At 44.1% G+C, this 24,321-nt stretch overlaps 3 protein-coding genes across 8 annotated transcripts; 2 read left to right on the forward strand and 1 right to left on the reverse strand.

Annotated features, from left to right (window-relative positions):
• The first annotated feature begins 648 nt into the window (after positions 1 to 648).
• Positions 649 to 12,749, forward strand: itih2 (inter-alpha-trypsin inhibitor heavy chain 2). The gene is made up of 20 exons (XM_024372870.2): positions 649 to 879; positions 1,171 to 1,200; positions 1,805 to 1,843; positions 2,801 to 2,973; positions 3,115 to 3,219; positions 3,445 to 3,607; positions 3,727 to 3,963; positions 4,081 to 4,197; positions 4,406 to 4,574; positions 4,791 to 4,916; positions 5,097 to 5,278; positions 5,489 to 5,674; positions 6,374 to 6,513; positions 6,612 to 6,784; positions 6,903 to 7,037; positions 11,149 to 11,262; positions 11,337 to 11,550; positions 11,693 to 11,865; positions 12,071 to 12,182; positions 12,383 to 12,749. Exons 1-20 carry the CDS (start codon positions 787 to 789, stop codon positions 12,531 to 12,533), a joined length of 2,832 nt encoding a protein of 943 aa, XP_024228638.1. The 5' UTR covers positions 649 to 786; the 3' UTR covers positions 12,534 to 12,749.
• A 162-nt stretch (positions 12,750 to 12,911) lies between these two features.
• On the reverse strand, positions 12,912 to 17,224 carry LOC112214255 (DNA/RNA-binding protein KIN17). Of its 4 annotated transcripts, XM_042311749.1 has the most exons (12): positions 16,979 to 17,221; positions 16,602 to 16,696; positions 16,400 to 16,443; positions 16,152 to 16,274; positions 15,872 to 16,056; positions 14,522 to 14,570; positions 14,348 to 14,405; positions 14,108 to 14,225; positions 13,877 to 13,996; positions 13,657 to 13,756; positions 13,421 to 13,521; positions 12,912 to 13,278 (listed from the first exon to the last, which is right to left on the reverse strand). In XM_042311749.1, the coding sequence occupies exons 1-12, from the start codon at positions 17,090 to 17,092 to the stop codon at positions 13,192 to 13,194; spliced, it is 1,194 nt and encodes a 397-aa protein (XP_042167683.1). In that variant the 5' UTR covers positions 17,093 to 17,221; the 3' UTR covers positions 12,912 to 13,191. The 4 variants fall into 4 exon arrangements, with proteins under 4 accessions (XP_042167683.1, XP_042167681.1, XP_042167682.1 ...); XM_042311747.1 differs by having other exon boundaries at positions 13,421 to 13,756; positions 16,979 to 17,223; XM_042311748.1 differs by having other exon boundaries at positions 12,912 to 13,521; positions 16,979 to 17,222.
• Positions 17,225 to 17,238: 14 nt separating this feature from the next.
• Positions 17,239 to 23,820, forward strand: atp5f1c (ATP synthase F1 subunit gamma). 3 transcript variants are annotated; one of them, XM_024372872.2, is made up of 9 exons: positions 17,239 to 17,377; positions 17,994 to 18,028; positions 18,223 to 18,354; positions 19,976 to 20,183; positions 20,322 to 20,465; positions 20,647 to 20,711; positions 22,378 to 22,533; positions 22,827 to 22,923; positions 23,570 to 23,820. In XM_024372872.2, exons 1-9 carry the CDS (start codon positions 17,337 to 17,339, stop codon positions 23,571 to 23,573), a joined length of 882 nt encoding a protein of 293 aa, XP_024228640.1. In that variant the 5' UTR covers positions 17,239 to 17,336; the 3' UTR covers positions 23,574 to 23,820. The 3 variants fall into 3 exon arrangements, with proteins under 3 accessions (XP_024228640.1, XP_024228639.1, XP_024228641.1); XM_024372871.2 differs by lacking the exon at positions 23,570 to 23,820 and adding an exon at positions 23,255 to 23,276; XM_024372873.2 differs by lacking the exon at positions 23,570 to 23,820 and having other exon boundaries at positions 22,827 to 22,927.
• The last annotated feature ends 501 nt before the right edge of the window (positions 23,821 to 24,321 follow it).

Raw genomic sequence — 24,321 nt, forward strand, 5'->3', positions numbered from 1 at the left:
GTCCCAAAGTGTTTTGCGTGTCAGCAGTCAGGGAATCAAGCGGTTTGCATTATCATGATGATGTGGCAAGTTACAATGTGCTTTTTGAAAGTCCCATATCTTGAAAATTTGATTGCTCACATGCAAAACATTTTGGGACTGAATCAACAGTGGACTACAAATACCAAAATATAGTTTAATACAGTGCACACCCAGAATGGTGACAAAGGTCAATAGTCAATTGTTTCCCTCTATTTCTGTTTTTATTCTATTGTTGTTGCACAGCAAAAAGGGAATTGACCTGACCTCACAGTGATTGCCATGCAAAGTGGCCAAATTTGGCGCCAAATGGAATGTTTGAATTCTGTCTGAAGTCCAAACATTACCTCCACTGCCAGGTGGCCAACCCACAGTTATTATTATGATCACATAGAGAGAGAGGCAACTACTGCTACAGTATGCCAGAGTTTAAATCTGTACATACCAGCATTGGAAACCCAGTTCTGATTGTCTGTGTGTGTTGCAGACTTTAGGCCCTCATAAATCAACGAGAAAACCAGCCCAAAACCGAACCTGTACGATCCCAAATATGCTGTGTTTACCCTCCTACACGGCAGGTCAAGTTTCAAAGTTTCCCTCTCCGGGTTACGTGAAACACAACAAATATTGACTGGGGCCAAGCGTCTATCAGCACTCAGTGGATTTTTAACCCTCATTTTTGGGATCTTTCTGCTCCCTCTTGAGTCCCGGCTGAAGGACTATATCTGGGAGTGTTAAACCTCAGGCAACACATACAGGCCTGGAACCATGAGACGCCTGGCTCTCCTCCTAGGCCTGCTGGCCCTACACCAAACCCACTGCTTTGAGTTTGTGGTCGAGGGCGAGTGGGAGACGGAAACGGTGAGTTCATATATTTCAATGTCGACTGTTATACGATAACGAGATTGTTTTATAGATGTGTCTTAATTGCCTTAATGCTGATGGTCCCCAGGAAGAGTAGCTCCTGCCTTGGCAGCAGCTAATGTCGATCCTTAATAAATACAAATGTGTGTAGATACAGACATCTCTCTGTCAAATGTGTTTTTTTTGATAACGTTCCTTTTACAGAACTATATTATATGTGACGTCCATGTGATTGATTAATGTACAACTTTATTTTCTATTTTACAAACGTCCCTTTTGTTCTACCAGTCATTAGATGAACAACATGGACGATTTAAGGTGAGATGAAACTCTTCTTTTCTTTTTTCCAAACAATTTGTCTGAATTAATGTTATACAATGTCATAGTTTTTGCTATTCACAATCATTAATAATGTGCATTTCTTATATTCAATATGACATTGATTCAATAATGCAACATATTATGAGGGAAATGATCCTGTCTTGAGGTGGGTTTTTCGTTTTTTTGCCCAGTTACAGAAATAGAATACCAACAACATGTAAAAGCAAGCAGTCTGCTTCATTGACCTCTGAACTATTGATAAAGGGGTTACGTAGAGGTCAATGGATTGAACCCAATGAAAGTCCTATACATGTGGTCAACATAGGCTTACTGACAATTGAAACATTTATTTTAGAATGTGTATAGAATTGTTATGCCATGACCACCTACCTATAGTTACTGTTACGTATGAAACATTTCTCTCTGAGGGCAGTTATGGGACAATACAGATACTCCTGCATCCGCATTGCTTGCTTTTTGAGGTTTTAGAATGGGTTTCTGTAAAGCACTTTGTGACAACTGCTGATGTAAAAAGAGATTTATAAAATACATTAGCTTGATTGATTGGTACACCGAGCTGATTGTTTCTGTGTGTTTCCAGAGGGCGATATTGACCAGTGAGGAGCAGGAAGACTTTGAGGTAGGTTTCTCTCTCTGGTCTCTGCTTGGTGTTCGACCCCTCTGTCCAATGTGGCAGAGTTTAGTCCTCTTATCTACTAACCAATGGTCCTGTTTGAAGAGAATCCGCTGACAGACAGGTTATTGACTTCACTCTGCAGTTGCTACATCCATTTAACGTTTCTGTGGTAAAATGTGTCACTTTCTTTCTCAGAATTCACAGCCTGTTATACGCTGACTACACCAAACATTAGGAACACCTTCCTATTATTGAGTTGCACCTCCCCCCTTTTCCCCCAGAACAGCTTCAATTCATCGGGGCATGGATTCTACAAGGTGTCGAAAGCCTTCCACAGGGATGCTGGTCCATGTTGACTCCAATGCTTTCCACAGTTGTGTCAAATTGGCTGGATGTCCTTTGGGTGGTAGACCATTCTTGATTGACACAGGAAACGGTTGAGCATTAAAAACCCAGCAGCGTTGCAGTTCCTGACACAAACCGCTGCGCCTGGCACCTACTACCATACCCCATTCAAAGGCACTTAAACATTTTGCTTTGCTCATTCACCCTCGGGATGGCACACACACACAAAAAACATGTCTCAATTGTCTCAAGCTATCTCCTCCCCTTCATCTACACTGATTGAAATGTATTTAACAAGTGACATCAATAAGGGATCATAGTTTTCACCTGCATTCACCTGGTCAGTCTATGTCATGGAAAGAGCAGGTGTTCTTAAGGTTTTTTATCATCAAGTAGATACTCCAAAGAAACATGTTTCCTATCCATTTTTCAGTCAGATATTTTGATTTGTAGATTTAAAAAGACAATTCTGTGTCTGGAAACCAGTTGTTTTATGTGGTTTATATGTAAATGTAGAGAGCTTGAGAGCTTGACAATTCCTATGCAATGGCACTCGTCCCTAGTTGATGACATCACAGCCAAAGTCAGTCTCACGTGCTCCACCTCTCTCGGTAGGCCATCCGGGGTGATGACATCACAGTTAAGAGCTACAAGGTGGAGAGCCGCATCACGTCGCGGTTCTGCCACACCACGGTCAAGAGCTCTGTGGTCAACTCTGGTCCAAATGCCCAGAGCATTGGCTTCAACGTCCAGATCCCCAAACAAGCCTTCATCACCAACTTCACCATGTGAGCCAACCGTCTCAATCACAATAAAAATCACAATCTCAATTCTCAATCACAATCCAAATGTCACGATCGCAATCACACTGCAATACAACTCTGAAATGAATGGAAAGAGCTGTGGACTATGTTGTGTCCTGTTGTTAGGAATGTGAATGGGATCACGTTTGTGGGCTCAGTGAAGGAGAAGACTGTGGCTAGGAACCTCTACGCTCAGGCTAGAGCCAGAGGGAAGGCCGCAGGCCTCGTCAGGTACCGTACAGCCCACAATGCACCATGGCTATGGTATTTAGTGTAGCTATACTGAAGAATGACATCTTGGACAATACAGGGAAATGGGTTCCCACCCATTTTTTGACCGTTATGAATCCTATGCCATTCATAATGGTCTATGCCGTGTATAACAAACATTGTTGTTGCATAAGACCTTTCTAGTGTCCTGTGACTGACTATAGAGCTGGTAATGCTACACCACAGGGCTAACTCCCAGGACATGGAGACCTTCAAGACGGAGGTCCACGTGCCTCCCGGCAGTAAGATAGAGTTTGAGTTGCACTACCAGGAAATGATGCAGAGGAAGCTGGGCTTCTATGAACACTCACTATACCTGCAGCCTGGACGACTGGTGCCTCAGTTCCAGGTGAGAGAGCCTACGTTTGTGCATGTGTGCATGCCTGTGTGTGGTATTTAATGGCTGTGTTTTGATAGGTCAGTGCTGATGTGTCAGCGTATTTGAACCGTCTCCCTGTCTCTCCGCAGGTGGACGTGTATATCTATGAGCCCAACGGCATCGCCTCTGTGGAGACACCCAACACCTTGGGAGAGCATTTCAGCGGCATGGCCAAACTCACCTCCTCGAAGGACAAGGCTCACGTGGTGTTCAAGCCCTCGCTCCAGCAGCAGAGGAAGTGCGAGAACTGCACCACCAGCGCTATCGATGGCATCTTTACCGTCAGATACGACGTCCTGAGAGACAGCAATGCCGGGGAACTACATGTGGGTACACACACTGACAGAAACACACGCAGTAACACAATCTTTGTGTCACTTTACTTTGTAACAGAAATGTAATACAGGAAGTATTGGTCACTGTTATCTCACTGTTTCTCCTAGGTTTCTGACGGGCATTTTGTGCATTTCTTCGCCCCGGCCAACCTCTCCCCCCTTCCTAAAAACATTGTATTCGTCATTGACGTCAGTGGATCTATGTGGGGAGTCAAGATGAAGCAGGTGTGTGACGTAACCAGAGAAAAACTCACAGGGGTCAATCTGTGCCCCATCAGGGTCGTACATCTCTCTTCTCTCACAACCGGCAGAGCCTGCTTGCCAAATGCCACACTGCCCTCATGTGGGTATTCTGTGAAACTGCACTCAAATTACTCTCCAATCTCATTTATGACTTTATCTCTCTCTCTTGCTTGATAACTCTCTCTCTCAGACTGTGGAGGCTATGCAGACCATATTGGATGACCTGACCATGGATGACTACTTCAGCATAGTTGACTTCAACCACAACGTGCGCTGCTGGAGTGAGGAGCTGGTTCCAGGAAGCACCATACAGGTGGCTGAGGCCAAGAAATACATCCAGAACATCAAACCCAACGGAGGTGAGAGAAGGAGGGAGAGAGAAGGGAGGGATGAAAGAAAGAGAGCGACAGAGAAAAAGAGCGATGTGGAGGATTATAAGGAAGTAGAGGGTTGGATTGGATTAAGTAATGGGGAGAGACAGAGGAATGAGGAAGAGAGGAAAGAGTGGTGGATAACGAAAGGCTGTGTCTGGATGTGTATCTGATTGGCTCTCGCTGCCCTTTGACCTGATCCAGGCACCAATATCAATGAGGCATTGATGAGGGCGGTGCAGATGCTGGTGAAGGCGTCCAATCAGGGCATGATTGACCCACGCTCTGTCTCCATGATCATGCTGGTGTCTGATGGAGACCCCACTGTCGGTGAGACATCATACCGCTGCTGATCCCAAAACTGACAATGACTGACGTTTCATCACCCACCTCATACCACTTCACCCACCTTCATTTTCCCCCTCACGCCCCATCTAATAACCTCCAGTGGTGTACTGCCCTTCAAATCATTGTGCTACCGTCATCCACCATCTCTCCCTCTCTGCGTAGGAGAGATCAAGCTCAGCGCCATCCAGAAGAATGTGAAGAAGGTTATGAGGGAGGAGTTCTCTCTCTTCTCATTGGGCATCGGCTTCGATGTCGACTACGACTTCCTGGAACGCATCGCCATGGAGAATAGGGGCGTGGCCCAGAGGATCTACACCAGCCACGACGCCTCAGATCAGATACGGGTACAATAGACCCCTGTCCCTGAAACCCCCATTCATCCTTCTCTACCTAATCTTGCATCCTGTTGTATCACTACTCTTCCTCCATCCCCTCCCTCCGCTCTCCCCCTTTTGTATGACTACCTCTCCTCTGAAATCCCCTCCTATTGTTGTATAATCACTCTCTCACCGCCATCTCTGACCTCAACGCCCTCCTCCGTTCTCCTCCTCCAGCGGTTCTACAGCCAGGTCTCGTCTCCTCTCCTGAGGAAGATTACAGTTCAGTTCCCAGAGGACTCTGTCTCTGACGTCACACAGAACCACTTTGACAAGTACTTCAGTGGCTCAGAGCTGGTGGTGGCTGGGAAGGTGCTGCCCTCTGAGTCCACTACTCTAAACAGCTTCACCACTGCATCCGCTGTGAGTCATACATACACATGCACGCATGCACACTCATACACACAGTGGTGGAAAAAGTACCCAAAAGTCATACTTGAGTAAAAGTAAAGAAAATGACTCAAGTCAAAGTGAAAGTCACCCAGTAAAATATTACTGGAGTAAAAGTCTAAAAGTATTTGGTTTTAAAAATAGTTAAGTATCCAAAGTAAAAGTAAAAGTATAAATAATTTGAAATGGCTTATATTAACCAAACCAGATAGCCAGGGGCAAACTCCAACACTCAGACATAATTAACAAACAAAACATGTTTCTTTAGTGAGTCCACCAGATATGAGGGAGTAGCGATGACCAGGGATATTCTCTTGATAAGTGGGGGAATTTTCCATTTTCCTGTCCTGCTAAGCATTCAAACTGTAAAAAGTACTTTTGGGTGTCAGGGAAAATGTAAAAAGTAAAAAGTACATACTTTTAGTAGGAATGTAGTGAAAGTAAAAGTAGTCAGCAAAGTACAGATACCACAAAAATTTACTTAAGTAGTACTTTAAATATTTTTTGCTTAAGTACTTTACACCACTGCACGCACAGGCACACACACACACACACACACACACACACACACACACACACACACACACACACACACACACACACACACACACACACACACACACACACACACACACACGTCCTACCCTCTCTCTGTCCCCCTCTTCCTCCCAGGATCGTCTGGACCTGTCCCTACAGACTGAAGCAGACTACCTGGAGCTAGACGCTGCGCTGGCCCAGCAGCAGCATGCCTTCACTGGCTTTGCCAGACAGATGTGGGCCTACATCACTGTCAACCAGCTACTGTCCGAGAGGTTGTGCTATAATTTGCCAGCCCTTCGATGCAGAATACAGAGCATGAATAATCACACAGAGTAACATTTTGTGAATGGTATATCCCTGTTCCCTGCAGGTCCATGGCCCCCACTGCTGGTCAGAAGAGGAAGATCACACAGAGGATCCTGACCCTGGCTGTGGAGCACCAGTTTGTCACGCCCCTCACTGCCCTACTGGTGGAGAGTGAGGAGGCCAAGGAGAGGTTGCTCGCTGACTCCCCTAATGACCCCAAACAGGGCTGCTGTGCAGGTACCTGATCAAAATCACTTGAGTCCCCCATTTTTGGGTCTTGTAAATGTACATGAGGGCAAGAGAGTGACTAAAGCTTTCCCAAACTCGGTGTGTGTGTGTGTGTGTGTGTGTGTAGGAGGATCTGGTATGGCTGCTCTCGGAGGAAGGACTCCAGTGCAGATGGTTCACAGCATCCCCCCCTGGGTCCAGATGACCACCCCTGCCCCCCCTAGCCACGCCGAGAGGCCCCTACCAGATCACATCACCATAGGTGACCATAACACACACACACCTCTATACACATCTGTGCTACAGCATAATGCTTCTCTACCTGTCCATATCACAATACGTAGAAACATACACATAGCCATTCACTCTGTTTTTAAAGGGGCAGTGTGGACACAACGTGATTTCCCTGTGTTGTATAAATATTTCCACACTATGAGGTTGGAATAGTGCTGTGAAATTGTGAATATTATGATAATGCACTGTGTAAGAGCTGTTTGAAAAGTTTGCCTGAAATTTCAGCTTGTTTTGCTGGGTGGGGTTTTTGGACTGCCTCGTGACATCACCAGGCGATATAAGTTAATAGACCAATAACAAAGAGAGTTGGCACACCTCTCTGCCTATAACAGCTAGTTTTCAGGTTACACATCCCTCCCATTAGGCTCCTCTCTCAGACCACTCCCAGACAGTCCTAGCTAAGTGTTTGCTTGAGAAATTGAATTTTTTTTAAACTTTCAGCGTTGTGATGCAAAAATTCTAGCAAAATTCTTGTAAATCAACCATTTGGATCCCTCCACAGCCTCAAAGATGATCTAGATACTTTGTTTAACCTCTCTGGATTACAACCAAATGATGGTAAGTGTACAATATTACGTATTGGATCACTAAAAAATTACAACTTTTACATTACTGTGTAATTTACCAATAAAATGGTTATCACGTACGTGAGGAGAGACGGACCAAGGCACGGATGTTGAGTTCCACATATTTATTATAAAGTGAAATTTAGCAAGAACAAAACAAATAAATCAATAAACTAACAACGAAATGTGACTATGTGGTGCACATGCACAAAACACAAAATAATATCCCACAAATGCAGGTGGGGAAACAACCTACCTAAATATGATCCCCAATCAGCGGCAACGATAAACAGCTGCCTCTAATTGGGAACCATATTAGCACCCACATAGAGAAATATCTATACTAGATCACCCCCTAGTCACGCCGTGACCTACTACACCATAGAGAACAAAGGGCTCTCTGGTCAGAGCGTGACAGTACCCCCCCCAAAGGTGCGGACTCCGGCCGCAAAACCTGAAACCAAATGGGGAGGGTAGGGGGGGTGATTAGTCTCGGTGGCGGCTCTGGTGCAGGTCGTAGCCCCCGCCCAGACCCCGGATCCGGCCATGGCGCCGGGCTGAACGCTGTGCCTGGACTGGGTATCGGTGCCAAGGATGGCTCCAGCCATGGAGCTGGGTTGGACGCCGTGCCTGGACTGGGCACCGGCGCAGAGGAAGGCTCCTGCCATGGAGTGGGACACGATGCCATGCCAGGACTGGGCATCGGCGCAGAGGAGAGCTCCTTCCCTGGATCGGGACTGTGGACCATCGCAGGAGGTTCCGGACTGTGGACCGTCGCAGGTTCCGGACTGGGGCCCGTCGCAGGAGGTTCTGGACTGGGGACTGTCGCCGGAAGCTCCGGACTGGGGACCGTTGCCGGAAGCTATGGACTCGGAACCATCGCCGGAGGCTCTGGACTGTGAATGCGCACTGGAGGCCTAGTGCGTGGAGCCGGTACAGGTGGTACCGGACTGGGAAGGCGCACTGAAGGCCTGGTGCGTGGAGCCGGCACAGGTGGTACCGGACTGGTGACACGCACCTCAGGGAGAGTGCGGGGAACAGGCACAGGTGGTACCGGACTGGTGACACGCACCTCAGGGCTAGTGCAGGGAACAGGCACAGGTGGTACTGGACTGGGGACACGCACCTCAGGGCGAGTGCAGGGAACAGGCACAGGATGTACCGGACTGGGGACACGTACTTCAGGGCGACTGCGAGGAGGAGACACAGGACGCACCGGACTGGGGAGGCGCTCTGGAGGCCAGAAGCGTGGAGCCGGCCCAGGTTGCACCAGACTGCTAAACGGATCCTCTGGTCGGATGTTGAGCAGAACACACTTGCACAACATCTCTCTCTCCCAACTTCCCCATTACCTCCCTGACAGTCTCTGGCTCTTCAGGGCGAGTGCAGGGAGCACTCGCCCTGAAGGCGCACTGGTGGCCTGGCGCACTGGTGGCCTGGGCTGAGAAGGCGCTCTTCAGTGCGCCTGCGCTGTACCATACTCCTTGCCAGAACCTCTCTCCGGTATCTCTCATTAAATTCCTCTATCGACTCCCACACAGGCTCTGGCACTCTCCGCTGCCCGACCGCTAGCTCCGCCGACCACCCCTCGTGCCCCCCCCCAAAAAAATATTTTCGGGCTGTTTTTGGGGCTTTCTTTGTGGCTGCGAACCCCGGCGTCATCACTGTCCTCCTTTCTCTCCTTGCGTCCTCTGTGACCCCTGCCAAGGAAGTATCTCCTGTCCTTCTATTATTTCTTCCCAGGTCCAACTTATTTTCCCCATCGTAGCGAGCTGCTTGGTCCTTGGTTGGTGGGATATTCTTTCACGTACGTGAGGAGAGACGGACCAAGGCACAGCGGATGTTGAGTTCCACATATTTATTATAATGTGAAACTTAGCCAGAACAAAACAAATAAATCAATAAACAAGGAAACGTGACTACGTGGTGCACATGCACAAAACACAAAATAATATCCCACAAATGCAGGTGGGGAAACAACCTACCTAAATATGATCCCCAATCAGAGGCAACGATAAACAGCTGCCTCTAATTGGGAACCATATTAGCACCCACATAGAAATATCTATACTAGATCACCCCCTAGTCACGCCCTGAACAAAGGGCTCTCTATGGTCAGGGCGTGACAATGGTCTAACGGTGAAGTGGACATACTCGATATTCATATCCCAAAAGAAAGAAATAATCTCCTTACAATGCATTTGAATGTAAAGTTAGCAAAAATAGATTAGATCTTGCTACCGTGGAAAGGAAAATACCTGTGTATTTGTGGAAAAATCACCCTCATTATCTTTTTAGTCATATCCCAGTTTACCTATTCGCTTATGGCCTTGACTACTGTACACCTAGCGACTTGTTTTTTAAATTATATGAGCAAAAATATTATATTGTATTTGGAATGGCAAGCCAGACAAAATTAAACGAGCCTATTTATATAAATAATATGAATTCGGAGGACAATAATGATTAAATATTAAAGCATAAGAGCTCTCACTAAAGGCTTCAGTCATTCAAAAGTTATACTTAAATCCAAATTGGTTCTCTAACAGATTAGTAAGGATGTCTTACCCCATGTTCAAGAATGGCCTTTTCCCCTTTATTCAGATTACAGCCTTTCACTTTCAGTTATTTGAAAATGATATAATCTCCAAAATATCACTATTTTTAAAACAAGCCATAGAAAGTTGGTTGCAATTTCAGTTTAATCCACCAGAAAAAAAAACAGAACAAATATTACAATGAATATTATGGTTAAATTCAAACATACTAATTGATTAAAAAAACAATATATTTGGAAATAATGTTTAAAAAAGGTTTAATCTTTGTAAATGACATCCTAAATAGGACTGGCGGAGTTTTCACACATGCAGCTGACAAAAATATATGGAAATGTCTGTTGTACTCAAAATGTAAAATGCTAGAGGCAAGTGGAAGGGGTAGAAAGTAAGGAACATGTCTGTCGGTCCTGCATTAAAGACCAAAATTTGTATAAAGAAAATTGTGATAAATAAAAAAGTATATCAGTTTCATTGAAGGACCCCAAAAATGACAGCTGTGCCATATACAGTATATTGCAAGATAGTCAGGAAGAGATTTTCGATGTATTGATTCCATGGCACATGGTTTATGAACTGATACAGAAAACACTGGATTCAAAGCTTTAAATGACTATACAAAATTCTTGCAACCAATAGAATGTTATACATATGGGGGATACAACTATCCCAGTACTGCAGATTTTGCTGCAAAGAGACAGAATCATTAGATCATTTGTTTTGGTACTGTCCACATGTAACTATTTTTGTTTATTTTTGACCATTTTAATTTCAAAACAATCACAGTAAGTTACTTAATTGTTACCCAGAAATGATTTGATATTGAGATAAAAACAGCTGCATTGGGCCATCAACATCGCCTACCTCCCTACCTGGCAATGTCTCAGTTGGTAATATTCCTATGTCCATTGCGTCACTATAGTAATGGTTGTTTGTCTGTGTGTTTTCTGTGTGACAGTGGAGAATGACCCTCACTTCATCGTCCACCTGCCTAAAAGCAACATGGACATCTGCTTCAACATTGACTCAGAGCCTGGACACATCCTCAATCTGGTGTCAGACCCTGGTGCAGGTATGCGTGTGCATGCAAAAAAAGTGTGTGTCTTTGCTTGTGTCCTCTTATTCTCCGCCCTCTTTGTCCTCTAGGCGTGGTGGTGAATGGCCAGTTGGTTGGCTCTAAGAGGGTCGGGGTGGAGGAGAAGGAGAAGGAGAAGGTGAACACGTACTTTGGCACCGTCTCAGTGTTCTACCAGCCTGACGGCATCAGTGTGTCAGTCAGCACCGACCGTATAGACCTGACTCACGGCAGGAACAACCACTCCTTCACCTGGGGAGCCACGGCCGACATCACCCAGGACAGGTAGGAACATGCACACACAGACACACACAAACCGCTGGTCAGGCACCACCAGCCTGTTTTACTGTGGTAAGGTAAAAAAGTACATTTCAAAAGTACACGGTTTCCTGTTTGAACCACATGCTATGATTCCTGTGTGTTTCAGGGTGAAGGTTTCCATAGTGAAGGACTCCAAGGTGATGGTGACGGTGGATGACAAGATCACTGTGATGGTGCTGCTACATCGTGTGTGGAAGAAACACCCAACCCACGTGGACTTCCTGGGCCTCTATATCCCCAACAACAACCAGTATTCCTCTCAGGCCCACGGCCTTATAGGTAGGTCACCAATTGGACCCAAGTGTTACCCTGTTACTGTACTGTTACAATAATGTTATAAGCTAATTAAATTATTTTACATACAGTTGCCAGATACCCTACATCTCCCTTAAAGTGAATCCTGCAGCAGTATCCCTATATTTAATCACCGCCTACTTCAGTAGGTTTCACTGATCTGTGTGTGTGTGTGTGTGTGTGTGTGTAGGTCAGTTTGGCCAGGAGCCAGAGGTGAGGGTGTTTAACCTGCACGAGGGAGCTGACCCTCTGAAGAAGGAGGCCACCATGGAGGTGAAGGGCAACAAGCTGGTCGTCACCAGGTAAGAACACACTCTCTCATGCACATCCCTGCTGCCAGGTAAACCACACACCATTACAGGAAAAACATCAGCACGTCACACATACTCAGTCGGTAGACTTCCTCTCTGTTCAGGTAATCCTTCCACCATATCACACAGTGGGACATAGTGCATGTGAGTGCTAACACGACGAGGCTGTAACTATTCCACGTGTGTGACAGGGGCTGGCAGAAGGACTACAGGCGGGATCAGAAACGTGGATCTGACGTCTTCTGCTGGTTCATCCACAACAGTGGCAAAGGCTTCATCGACGGCCATTACACCAACTACATCGTCCCGCGACTCGACAGCTTCCTGCCGCTCCCGCTCTGAGCGACCAATCACAAGGCACACGGGGGTACCATGTAACCCAGGTAGCAAGAGACAGGGCATAGTTATAATGGATATCCTAGTCCACAGGTACAGGAGACACACACATATGGAGACAATTTGACTAGACACATATGTGTTATTACCCGTTTTCATATCACAGCTGTCTGACAACGCTCTCTCTTTATGAATCGTTATAAAAAGCAGTATCAGTATGTATAGCAGTGTGAATGTTTCATCATTTTCATGAAGACTACGCTGCCGGCTTTGAACTTTACGTACACTTCTTAACCAGAACATTCCAATGACTGTTGTATTTCTCAGACCTCATCTTACATGGCAAAATCAAATTGTTTTTTAATCAACCACTGTATCAAACAATTCATAGGTCAATTGTGTTGTACTTTATTCAATAAGTAATATTACAACATTAAAATGTATTTGTAGAGAACCATTTTAATAACAATACAAAAGAAAACTAAAAGAAAATGCCCCCCCCCACCCCACATAATCATTGCTTGGCAGGAAGTGAAGTGAAGTCAGGAAGTGATACCCCCATAGAAAATGCATTCTGGGATATTTAGAGAAAGTAACTCTGACACAGTAGAGTCTCTCGGCTGATGGGCCTCAGTGGCAGGGTAGGGGCTCTTGGGTTACGCTGTCATGTAACAGAAGTCATGATAGATCCGGCTATTTTAGAGAAATCCTCATAGGCAATCCCGTCCACCCTCCTCCCTTTCATCCGACCCTGAGGAAGAAATCACACCCTTGTATGAGAAAATAAGAACCATTCATATCATCCCAAAGCATTTGCTATACCAAACATCTATTCCACCACCAAACGGTAGAAACTGATGCATGACGAGAGCCATTTTGTGCCTGGTCCTTACCGAGTCAAGTGTGAGGGTGGCACTGAACTTTCTCTCGTCTATGGAGTCCAGTAGGGCCTCTGTGTCTCTGTACACACCGTTCAGAACCAGGACCCGTTTACCTGTGGGACAGATTTGATTATTAGATTTGGTGAAATAACAGGTCAGATTACAGATACAGTAAAAAATGTACAGTTTGCAAATCATACATTTCCTGTGGACATGTGTGTGTGTAACCATGGCGAGAACTAGGTTACCTGGTGCAGGGATGACCGTCTCCAGGTGACTCTGGTCTAGTTTCAGTTTGTCCCCTGAGTCAATCATCTTCACAACGGCTGTGTATTTATCCTGCACCTCCTACAACACACAACTGTTAGCCTAAATACATATGATATTCTTCTCAATGGCAGCGTACTGACTATAAACCTCTTATAAGCTACTTAGAACACAAAACTGTGTGTGGAACTAATGTGTTACCTTGATGACTCCTTTCTTCTTGTGGTATTTCTCCCCCAGTCTCTTGGTAACAACTTTGATTACGATGCCGGGGTGCAGCCAGTGGTCCGCTCTCACAGACCTCTTCTTCTGCTCCTCCATCTGAACACAACACAGCTCACAAAGGGTTACATGCGCACGTGTTTAACACAGAGTTAACTTGACAGTGCCTCAAGTCAGAGCTGAGAGGGAGAACTGGAAACACTACCGTACCTCCATGATCTCATCCAGGGCCGACTTCTTCTTCTTCTCTTTGGCTTCTGAGGTGGAGGGCGCATCTTTCCTTTTCCCTGATCCTGCTGACTTCAGGGCACTGGGACCCAGGGCCACACTAAGGGGAAGAGGTAGACACAGTGTTAATCAGAGTGAAATCCCCACAGTCATTTACTTTTGCTGTTTTGCATTGCTATTGATGACGGTGAGTCAGTCTTACTGAGATCCAGGTTACTGTACCTGGCTTTAGATAGGCCATCTGCAGAGGAACAGGAGCCCTTGGCCAGATTGAAGGTAACTGAAATATAATCCGAAATATAACCAGCGAGAGATGAGCGGACAAAACGGTGTAATCGGTATAATTTCCGACCAAACGCATCATGAGTTACCTATAAAAAAATATTAAAAACATACTTTTCTCTTCTTCACTTTCTCGTTTCAACTCAGTGAAAACCGGTGCTTCCTGAAAAAAAAGAGGGACAGGTTGTTTTTGAGTCCATGACATGTCCTAGATAAACAGTATCTTTGCTGAACAGTAGGGATGTGAATCTTTCCTTTCAAGCACGATTCGATACAGGAACAAAACTTGAAATAATTTGAAATAATTCTGTGTGATTTGGTTGAATTATTTTCCATTCTAAATTAAAATCTGATACTGATTAAGTTTAGGAGCGGGGCCTCTGAGCTGGATCTGTCTGAGATGATTTCTCTGAGCTGTGTGTGAGAATGATGTATGGTGTGTGTAGGCGCCTGAGCTGAGCCAGAGAGCAAACTGAGCATCTACCACTATCTGATTGGGGGGGGTTATGCTTTTTGTCCCCTCACTTTTGAAATCTCACTCACCTACTGATTATTTTGTAAAATGTCTATATTTATCTTTAGAAATTAGCCGAAATAGCAAATTAATATAATTGCAGATTTGGATTTCACCCCAGTCTCAAAAGTGAATGGTTGTGCACTTTACGGAGAAGAATTTCTCTTCTCCCGCACCGAACACAGGCTTGCAAAATGTTTGTTATGAAATTACAACTTTAACCTGTTCATGTAAAAATGACAAAACACACTGATTGTTTAAAGCAAAACCACCAAAACAATTTCTTATGGTGAACCTGGCAATCGAAAAGCCCCAATCAAAAGTTAGATGTGCAATCAGAAAGATGTGAGTTGTGTCCACTCTGGTAGCCTATACAACTCCAGTAAATAAAATTAAAAAATGCACAGTGCATTTGATAACAATGACCCAGCAAATTACATTGGTTGTCACCCAACTAATAAAGCCTAAGATTTGACATTGCGAAAGCCATTTTACAAGCATTTGAATGCTGATTGTGCCGCACAGATCTATGAATATTAGATCAGGGATAGGCTCTCATTGGTGCGAGCTGCTCTGTGCGCAGTTGTTATCCGACTTGGAGATCAATGACTGTCATATGAATTGACATGCTTAGTTCGATAGGCTACAAAAAAGGAAAGGACACATAAATTCAGTCACAAAAGATTTGAGGTCTTTTTGGAAAAACGTTAGTGAACTGGGGGTTTGTAACTTTTTTAAATTGATTTTCTGACCAATACATGCTACATTTTGATCAGTTTGGGCTCCCGCAAACCAATGCACTTGTATCTTAAACATATGTACCGGGTGCCGATGCCTATCAGTGAATCGTTACATCCCTAGTATACAGAACCCTTGGCCAGTCCTTGTTCAGCAGACAGAGTGTAATATGCCCTCCTAGTCAGAGGAGGGCAGTAGTGGTACTCTCTCACCTCTGGCTCCCTGCCTCCTTGGCCTCGGCGGACCTGCTCCTCTATGAACTTGGCACTGCGCTCCTGGTCATCGAGGTCCTGCTTCTTCTTCCTCTCCAGCTCCTCCTGCCTCCGGATGGTCTCTGGGTCGCGGTCGATGTACTGGATGTACCAGCCTTTGGGCGTCTCGTCCACCTTACAGAAACCTGGGAGAAGTCATCAGACACAGCAATGTCAGGGATCAGACAGACACAGAAAACACACATAACCTCTGTTCTAAGAGGCATGAGCGTGAAAGTACCCTCTTTCCCCAGCCACTTGGTGAATTCAGTGAGAGTCTCCCACTGGGTGGAGTTCATATGGACATGCTCTCTGTCATTGATGTACTCATTATAGACAATGTTGTTTTGCACTCGCTTGGTTCCTGGAGAGAGAGAGAGAGAAAGACATTCAGTCAGGTTGAGGTTTATATTACGGTCTCTTTATAAGTAGCTAGTGTAATATTGCGTGCATATATAATATATAGATTCAGAAGAAAGCAAATATTACCAAAGCGTCTTTTAATCAGCTCAATAAAGTCATTCTTGAACTCCCTTGGTGAGAGGAAGAGTGGAGAAAGCAAGTAAGTCCACTAGTGGAACACCTCCACTGGCTCATCATTACTGACATGTCATTTTAACATTTATTGGAGACAGTGTTATAGAACACGACATACCAACAGCCAGACTTAAGTAAATGCAGATTGACTCACTGTGAGAAGTTGTCCATGATCTTGTTGGGGTCCTCCGAGGCCAGCAGCAGTTGTCTCTGGTGGGACTCGGACATGCAGTGGCATTTGAAGCCATTCTATGGGCAGAAAGGGAGAGCTAGTTCAACCTTCTGTATTGTATTAACTAGCTATTGTCCTTGCCTTTACCGTTAGCACGCAGAGCTTAACTTCTGACTTTCCTGAGGACAATACAGTCCATCTAGCTCGCTAGCTAATTTACATGGTTAATTTACATTATGTCACAATGAGGAGGTCGTTTATGACGCGTGCAACATTTGGCTTGCTAACATCCTAGCAAATAAGCCAAACGTTACGCTATATAACGTTAGATAGCTAACTTAGCTAGCCATCTTTCTTACCTCGTCTCGACATTGTTTCTGGCACATTTGACAATACCATCGCAATTTTTGAAGACCTTTTGCTTTAATCCTATTCCCGATCGCCTTTGGGCTTAGAAAACCCTCTTTCCCCATGTCAAATAATAATCGTCTACATAAACATATGCAAGACAATTATTTAAATTCGAAATAAGCCTCGAACACGTTCAAATCTTGTTATGCTCTTCTCCTTCCTCCTAAAAAATCTGCCGCTTCCGTGTGTATTTCGTCATCAATTTACGTGTACTTTGAAGTAACGCGAGGTTTGTTTTTTCGTCCACATCCTGCCATTTACTTGCGCTTGCGCAGTCCTGCGAGTCTGACCTTCATCCAAGTAATCATGTTCGCTAGGACTAGCGCGTTGGTTTTCCTCCCACAATGGTAACGTTCTATTTGCAAAATTCCGTATATTTGACAACATGATTTTGAGCATAGTGCTGTCGTACACATATATGACAAATACGTAAGTCGTATGCGTTGATGAGCCATGTAAAACATTGCAAGGGCGCGCTAACCCGGTGTAGGCCGCAGATGGTGTGCGGTGCAGAGTGAATGGCCAAGTTCAGCCGGTGCGGTGGCTAAGATGACATTAGCTTGCTAACTAACTCTAGCCATGTCATTGAATTGTGTGACATCTAACTAACGTTGGTTAAATGGTCCTTTAGTAATTCGTACAATGCCAGCTGTTTTCAGAACAGCGTCCAGTTCTTGTCAAATTCACTGTCCCTCCCGCTAACCAAATGGCATGCATTTTCTGGATAAACCTAGCATGCTAACGTTAGCTAATTGTTAGCTGGTGACATGGACTCTAGGATAACGTTAACTAACTGGTTGCTAGTATAGTTGTACTAACAACATTTATTCGCTTATAGGTAGCTAGCTCTTTGTATTGGGAGGCAAATAGTTTGTAATCCCCTAGTTGAGGATGTCCACGTTGTGTCGCGAACTTGCAATGGTAATGTTCTAATTTACCTAGCTAATTCTGTTTGTTTTGTAGTGGGCAGGTCAGGAACATGGCTACCTTGAAGGACAGTAAGTGTTTACCTTGCCATCTCTTTAACAACTATGTGTTACATAACATTCACTTTTGAGCTTCTTCTTTTTAAGTCTTATGCACAAGTTAAACTTTTAAATCATGATGATATTGTAGCTGTGTGTCTCAATGTTTTTGAACCTCAAATGTTTAGTCAGTCAGTGGCATCCCATCTTTCCCACTCCCATTCTAGTCACCATCCGTTTGAAGTCCATCAAGAACATCCAAAAGATCACCAAGTCCATGAAGATGGTGGCCGCTGCTAAGTATGCCCGCGCTGAGAGGCAGCTGAAGCCTGCCCGCGTCTATGGAAACGGCGCCGTGGGTATGTCATTGCTTGCTTTGCATGATCTCTATTAGAGGTCGACCAATTATGATTATTGGAGGACCAGAAAAGCCGATATAGATTCATTGCCTGAGTTTATTTATTTATTTGTAATAATGACAATTACAACAATGCTGAATGAACACTTATTTTAACTTCATATAATACATCAATAAAATCAATTTAGCCTCAACTAAATAATGAAACATGTTCAATTTGGTTTAAATAATGCAAAAACAAAGTGTTGGAAGAAAGTAAAAGTGCAATATGTGCTATGTAAGAAAGCTAACGTTTCAGTTCCTTGCTCAGAACATGAGAACATATGAAAGCTGGTAGTTCCTTTTAACATGAGTCTTCAATATTCCCAGGTAAGAAGTTTTAGGTTGTAGTTATTATAGGAATTGTAGGACTATTTCCCTCTATATCACTTGTATTTCATTAACCTTTTAACCATTGGATGTTCTTATAGGCACTTTAGTATTGCCAGTGTAACAGTATAGCGTCCGTCCCTCTCCTCGCTCCTCCCTGGGCTCGAACCAGCAACACAACGACAACAGCCACCATCGAAGCAGCGTTACCCATGCAGAGCAAGGGGAACAACTACTAGAAGGATCAGAGCGAGTGACGTTTGAAACGCTATTAGTGCGTGCTAACTAGCTAGCCATTTCACTTTGGTTACACCAGCCTCATCTCGGGAGTTGATAAGCTTGAAGTCATAAACAGCGCAATGCTTGACACACAACGAAGAGCTGCTGGCAAAACGCAGGAAAGTGCTGTTTGAATGAATGTTTACGCGCCTGCTTCTGCCTACCACCGCTCAGTCATATACTTGTATGCTCAGTCAGATTATATGCAATGCTAGATAATATCTAGTAATATCATCAACCATGTGTAGTTAACTAGTGATTATGATTGATTGTTTTTTATAAGATAAGTTTAATGCCAGCTAGCAACTTACCTTGGCTTACTGCGTAACAGGCAGTCTCCTTGTGGAGTGCAACGAGAGAGAGGCAGGTCGTTATTGCATTGGACTAGTTAACTGTAATGTTGCAAGATTGGATCCCCCGAGCTGACAAGGTGAAAATATGTTCTGCCCCTGAACAAGGCAGTTAACCCACCATTCCTAGGCCGTCATTGAAAATAAGAATGTGTTCGTAACTGACTTGCCTAGTTAAATAAAGGTGTTAAAAAAATAATAAAAGAAAATCGGCGCCCAAAAATACAGATTTCCGATTGTTATGAAAACTTGAAATCGGCCATTCCGATTAATCGGTCGACCTCTAATCTCTATACACACACTAAAGTCCAGGGGAATGGATGATTTCTATGTGACGGTCATGACTCTCATAGTGAGAGGGCAGGGGTAGTTCAGGGCCTTTATTCATAAAGTCTCAGAGTAGGAGTGCTGTTCTAGGATCAGTTTAGCCTTTTATATCACAATGAATAAGATTACATGGACAGAGGGGACCTGATCCTAAATTAGCCCTGGAACTTCTTGAATACCATCCCTGTACTATAAGGGTTGTTTCACACACTTATTGGAAAGGCCTATGTGACGTTTGACCGGGGTGTTCAACAAACCTGTTGATGGTCCCTCTTCTTTTGCTTGTATGTCCCCCAGCCCTGTACGAGAAGGCTGAGATCAAGGCCCCAGAGGGAGTGGCCAACAAGCACCTCCTGATCGGTGTGTCGTCTGACCGTGGTCTCTGTGGCGCCGTCCATTCCAACGTGGCCAAGGCCATCAAGGCCAAGATTGCTACCCTCACCGGCGAGGGCAAGGAGGTGATGGTAGTTAATGTGGGGGACAAGCTGAGGAACATCCTGCAGAGGTACAGAATGATAATAAAGAAATACAGCCATATCAGCTTTACTTTACTGTATGATGCCCACAGCAACAGGTCCACTTTAGTGGTTCCCTTTGGAATTTAGTTTATTTCCATGACAAGTGTTCCCTCCCTGCCACCCAGGACACATAGCAATTACCTGCTGCTCAGCTGCAAGGAGGTGGGCCGCAAGCCCCCCACCTTTACCGACGCTTCCATCGTCGCCACAGAGCTGCTCAACATGGGCTTCGAGTTTGACCAGGGTGCTGTCATCTACAACAGATTCAGGTATGGATGGACTCCTTTCACAGCCACATCAGTGTCTTGTCTCCTCCAAATGTTTTCTTAGTTCAGACACTATTGGTATGGGAAGATTCACGTCAAGGATAGTCCCATCCTTGTCCTTCAAAGTACATAACATCCATTCAAGACTTGTTTTGATGATGGGCTATTTTCCCCCCTCATTCAGGTCTGTGATCTCCTACAAGACTGACGAGAAGCCCATCTTCTCCATTGATACTGTTGCTAATTCAGGTACAACAAGATTGTTTTGAAGGTCGCTTAATTCTTTAGTCTAAGTCTTTGAGGAGGGGGTGCTGCTAAGCTGACATATGGAATTGTTTTAAGGTGGTCATACTATGGATCATTTAGCTAATTGATTTATACATTTTAAAACCTCTTGGTGTTAGGGGGCAGTATTTTCATTTTTGGGGAAAAAACGTTCCCGTTTTAAACAGGATATTTTGTCAGGAAAAGATGCTAGAATATGCATATAATTGACAGCTTTGGATAGAAAACACTCTTAACGTTTCCAAAACTGTAAAGATATTGTCTGTGAGTATAACAGAACTGATGTTGCAGGCGAAAGCCTGAGAAAAATCCAATCCGGAAGTGCCCCAGGTTTTGAAAGTGCTGCGTTCCAATGACTCCCTATTCAGCTGTGAATGTACCATCAACGAGCTTATGCTTTCTACGTATTCCCCAAGGTGTCTACAGCATTGTGACATAGTTTTACGCATTTCTGTTGAAGAATAGCCGTAGGCGGCCACATTGTGTAAGTGGTCACATGGTGGCTCCGAGAGAGATTCTCGCGTAAAATACGGAGGTATCCATTACTCCAATCGTTCCTAGTGAAAAACTAATTGTCCCGACGGATATATTATCGAATAGATATTAGAAAAACACCTTGAGGATGGATTCTAAACAACGTTTGCCATGTTTCTGTCGATATTATGGAGCTAATTTGGAATATTTTTCGGCGTTGTGGTGACCGCAATTTCCGGGCGATTTCTCAGCCAAACGTGAAGAACAAACGGAGCTATTTCGCCTACAAAAATAATATTTTGGGGAAAAATTTACTTTGGCTGTCTACCTGGGAGTCTCGTGAGTGAAAACATCCGAAATTCATCAAAGGTAATCGATTTAATTTGATTGCTTTTCTGATTTCCGTGACAAGGTTGCCTGCTGCTAGCAAGGCATAATGCTATGCTAGGCTATGATAAACTTACACAAATGCTTGTCTAGCGTTGGCTGTAAAGCATATTTAGAAAATCTGAGACGACAGGGTGATTAACAAAAGGCTAAGCTGTGTTCCAATATATTTCACTTGTGATTTTCATGAATAAGAATATTTTCTAGGAAGATTTATGTCTGTTGCGTTATGCTAATTAGTGTCACATGCTACAGGTTAAGACCCCTTTAGGTTTCAAAGGAATATATACATATATTTGGCCTTTACTATTAAAGCCCATGGAAATGCATTGAATAACACATAACTAACAAGGTTTTGAAGTGTCTATCGTAAATCTAGGAGATATATAAAAAACTCAGTGTGTGATAGATATATAATATCACACACATAAAAAATGTGTACACATATTTAACCCCTTTTATATTTAACTACCTTTATGCTTCCATTTGTTTAAAAAGAAAACCATACCGGTTACCTTCAGACGAGTCCCGTGATACTTGTAGGGGTTGTAGAGCAAAACAGAACACCATCGGGTTCGTGAGAATCTACTTTCAGCAGTGGGGGTCCTATTAGTTTGTAGCCCAAATGGTTCGGACACTCCCAAACAGAAGTTGGCACAATTAGGGTGATGTGCTTGTACGTCATTTGACTCTAGGGGGGGTTAAAGATATATGCCCCACAAAATGGCCGACTGACATCATGCGTCGTATTTTCCCTCTCCTGTAACAGAGAACATGGGCATCTATGATGACATTGATGCTGACGTGCTGAGGAACTACCAGGAGTTTGCCCTGGTCAACATCATCTACTTTGGCCTGAAGGAGTCCACAACCAGCGAGCAGAGTGCCAGGATGACTGCTATGGACAGCGCCAGCAAGAACGCCTGTGAGCATCTAACTCAGCCACTGCCTCTAACAACTAGCTTACTGCTCATCTTCCTCACCTGTCTATTAAGTCGTAGTCTTCCTGCCTGCCTCATAGCACACACAGTAGCTGTAGTCCTTTGTGATTATCTTCCTCAGTCTCCCTCTACTGCTTGATTGACCTAGTGTTATGCCTCTAGGGTTGCTGTTGATATTACAATATCAGCTAATCTGGTTGCCAGGTCTGTGTGCCTGCACTGTGATGGCTTTGTTCTCAGATTCATATCAACCCTGGCTCTGTTCTCTCCCCTCCAGCTGAGATGATTGACAAGCTGACCCTCACCTTCAACCGTACTAGGCAGGCTGTCATCACCAAGGAGCTCATTGAGATCATCTCTGGAGCTGCTGCCCTGTGAGTACTGTTCACTGTCAGCTTATTTCTGCCCATCCTCTCGCTTGCTCTGTTTCATTCTTTGTCCCTCTCTCTCCCTCACACATTGGTTGTCTCCCCTTGGTGTTTGATCTGTTCCTCACAGTAATGTTTTTTTCTTTCTTCACACATTCTTCCCCACTCATTCTTAACCGTGATTGGTTACCTAGACCTTTGAAAATATCCCCAACTTGACTCCTTGCATGAGCCCACCCATTGTCTGTCATTATTAAATGTTTAGTCTTTTCAAGTTTGTTTACTAATCATTCTTTTCTGTCAACCTTATTACTGCAATCCCTCATGTTGGTGTCAGGACATAAATCATGTGATTTGTAGGTAACAGCCCCTAGGGTACATGTGCTATGCTCAAAGGAGATAGTTGCCAGTGCTTTTAAGTCCAGGACTATGTTTAATCTGTGTCCGGAAAACCATCCCACTGTAGTCTTTAAAATGGAATATCTCCCTCTAGTGCCTAGTGTGTGCGATCATGTATCCTGTGTTTTTTTAAATATTTTTTTAAAAATCTGAATAGAAACCCTATTATTCCCCCACATTTACTGTGACATTTTGTTTGGGTATTTTGATTTCATCCTGTTTTTTTCTGAATGCATGTTCTGTGTGGTTTCAGATAAATGGACGAGGTCCTCCTGCCATCATCGCCTGTGGTTCTGGCATACATGCTTCTGAGTACTTCAAACGGCCGTCGTCGAGAGTTTTATGAACATTTGTGCTTCTATTTGTAAAATATACGGTAAAAAAATAAACCTCTTACAGAGAAACGTGTTCCTTTCATAGGTCCTCCTAGTTCTACTCACAATAAATCCTACTTGTGACCATGAAAAAGAGTGATGTTTGAGCATAAAGATACGCTTCAATTTACATTGCTATTGTGTTTTCCTTCTGTCTGAAAAATGCAAATGCACTTCCAAATATAGGCTGTCTATGGAATGTATCACTCCAAAAGATTATCGTTGCACTCAATTCCTTTGAAATAAAAGTCATGGTATTTGGCACAACTCTTAGTATTCTACACTAATAAAATATATAAATGCAACAATTGCAAAGATTTTTCAAGATTCATATAGTCAATTGAAATAAATTCATTAGGCCCTAATCTATAGGTTTCACATGACTGGGAATACAGATATGCATCTGTTGATCACAGACCCTTAAATAAAAGGTATCAGGAAACCAGTCGGTATCTGATGTGACCACCATTTGCCTCGTGGCGAGACATCTTCGCATAGATTTGATGATTCTTTTGATTGTCTCTTGTGGAATGTTGTCCCAATGCCTCTGCGAAGTTGCTGGATACTGGCGGGAACTGGATCACGCTGTCGATCCCAAACTTGCTCAATGGGGGACATCTTGAGTATACAG

The sequence above is a fragment of the Oncorhynchus tshawytscha genome, linkage group LG33 (assembly GCF_018296145.1).
Source record: "Oncorhynchus tshawytscha isolate Ot180627B linkage group LG33, Otsh_v2.0, whole genome shotgun sequence".
Lineage (NCBI taxonomy): Eukaryota > Metazoa > Chordata > Actinopteri > Salmoniformes > Salmonidae > Oncorhynchus > Oncorhynchus tshawytscha.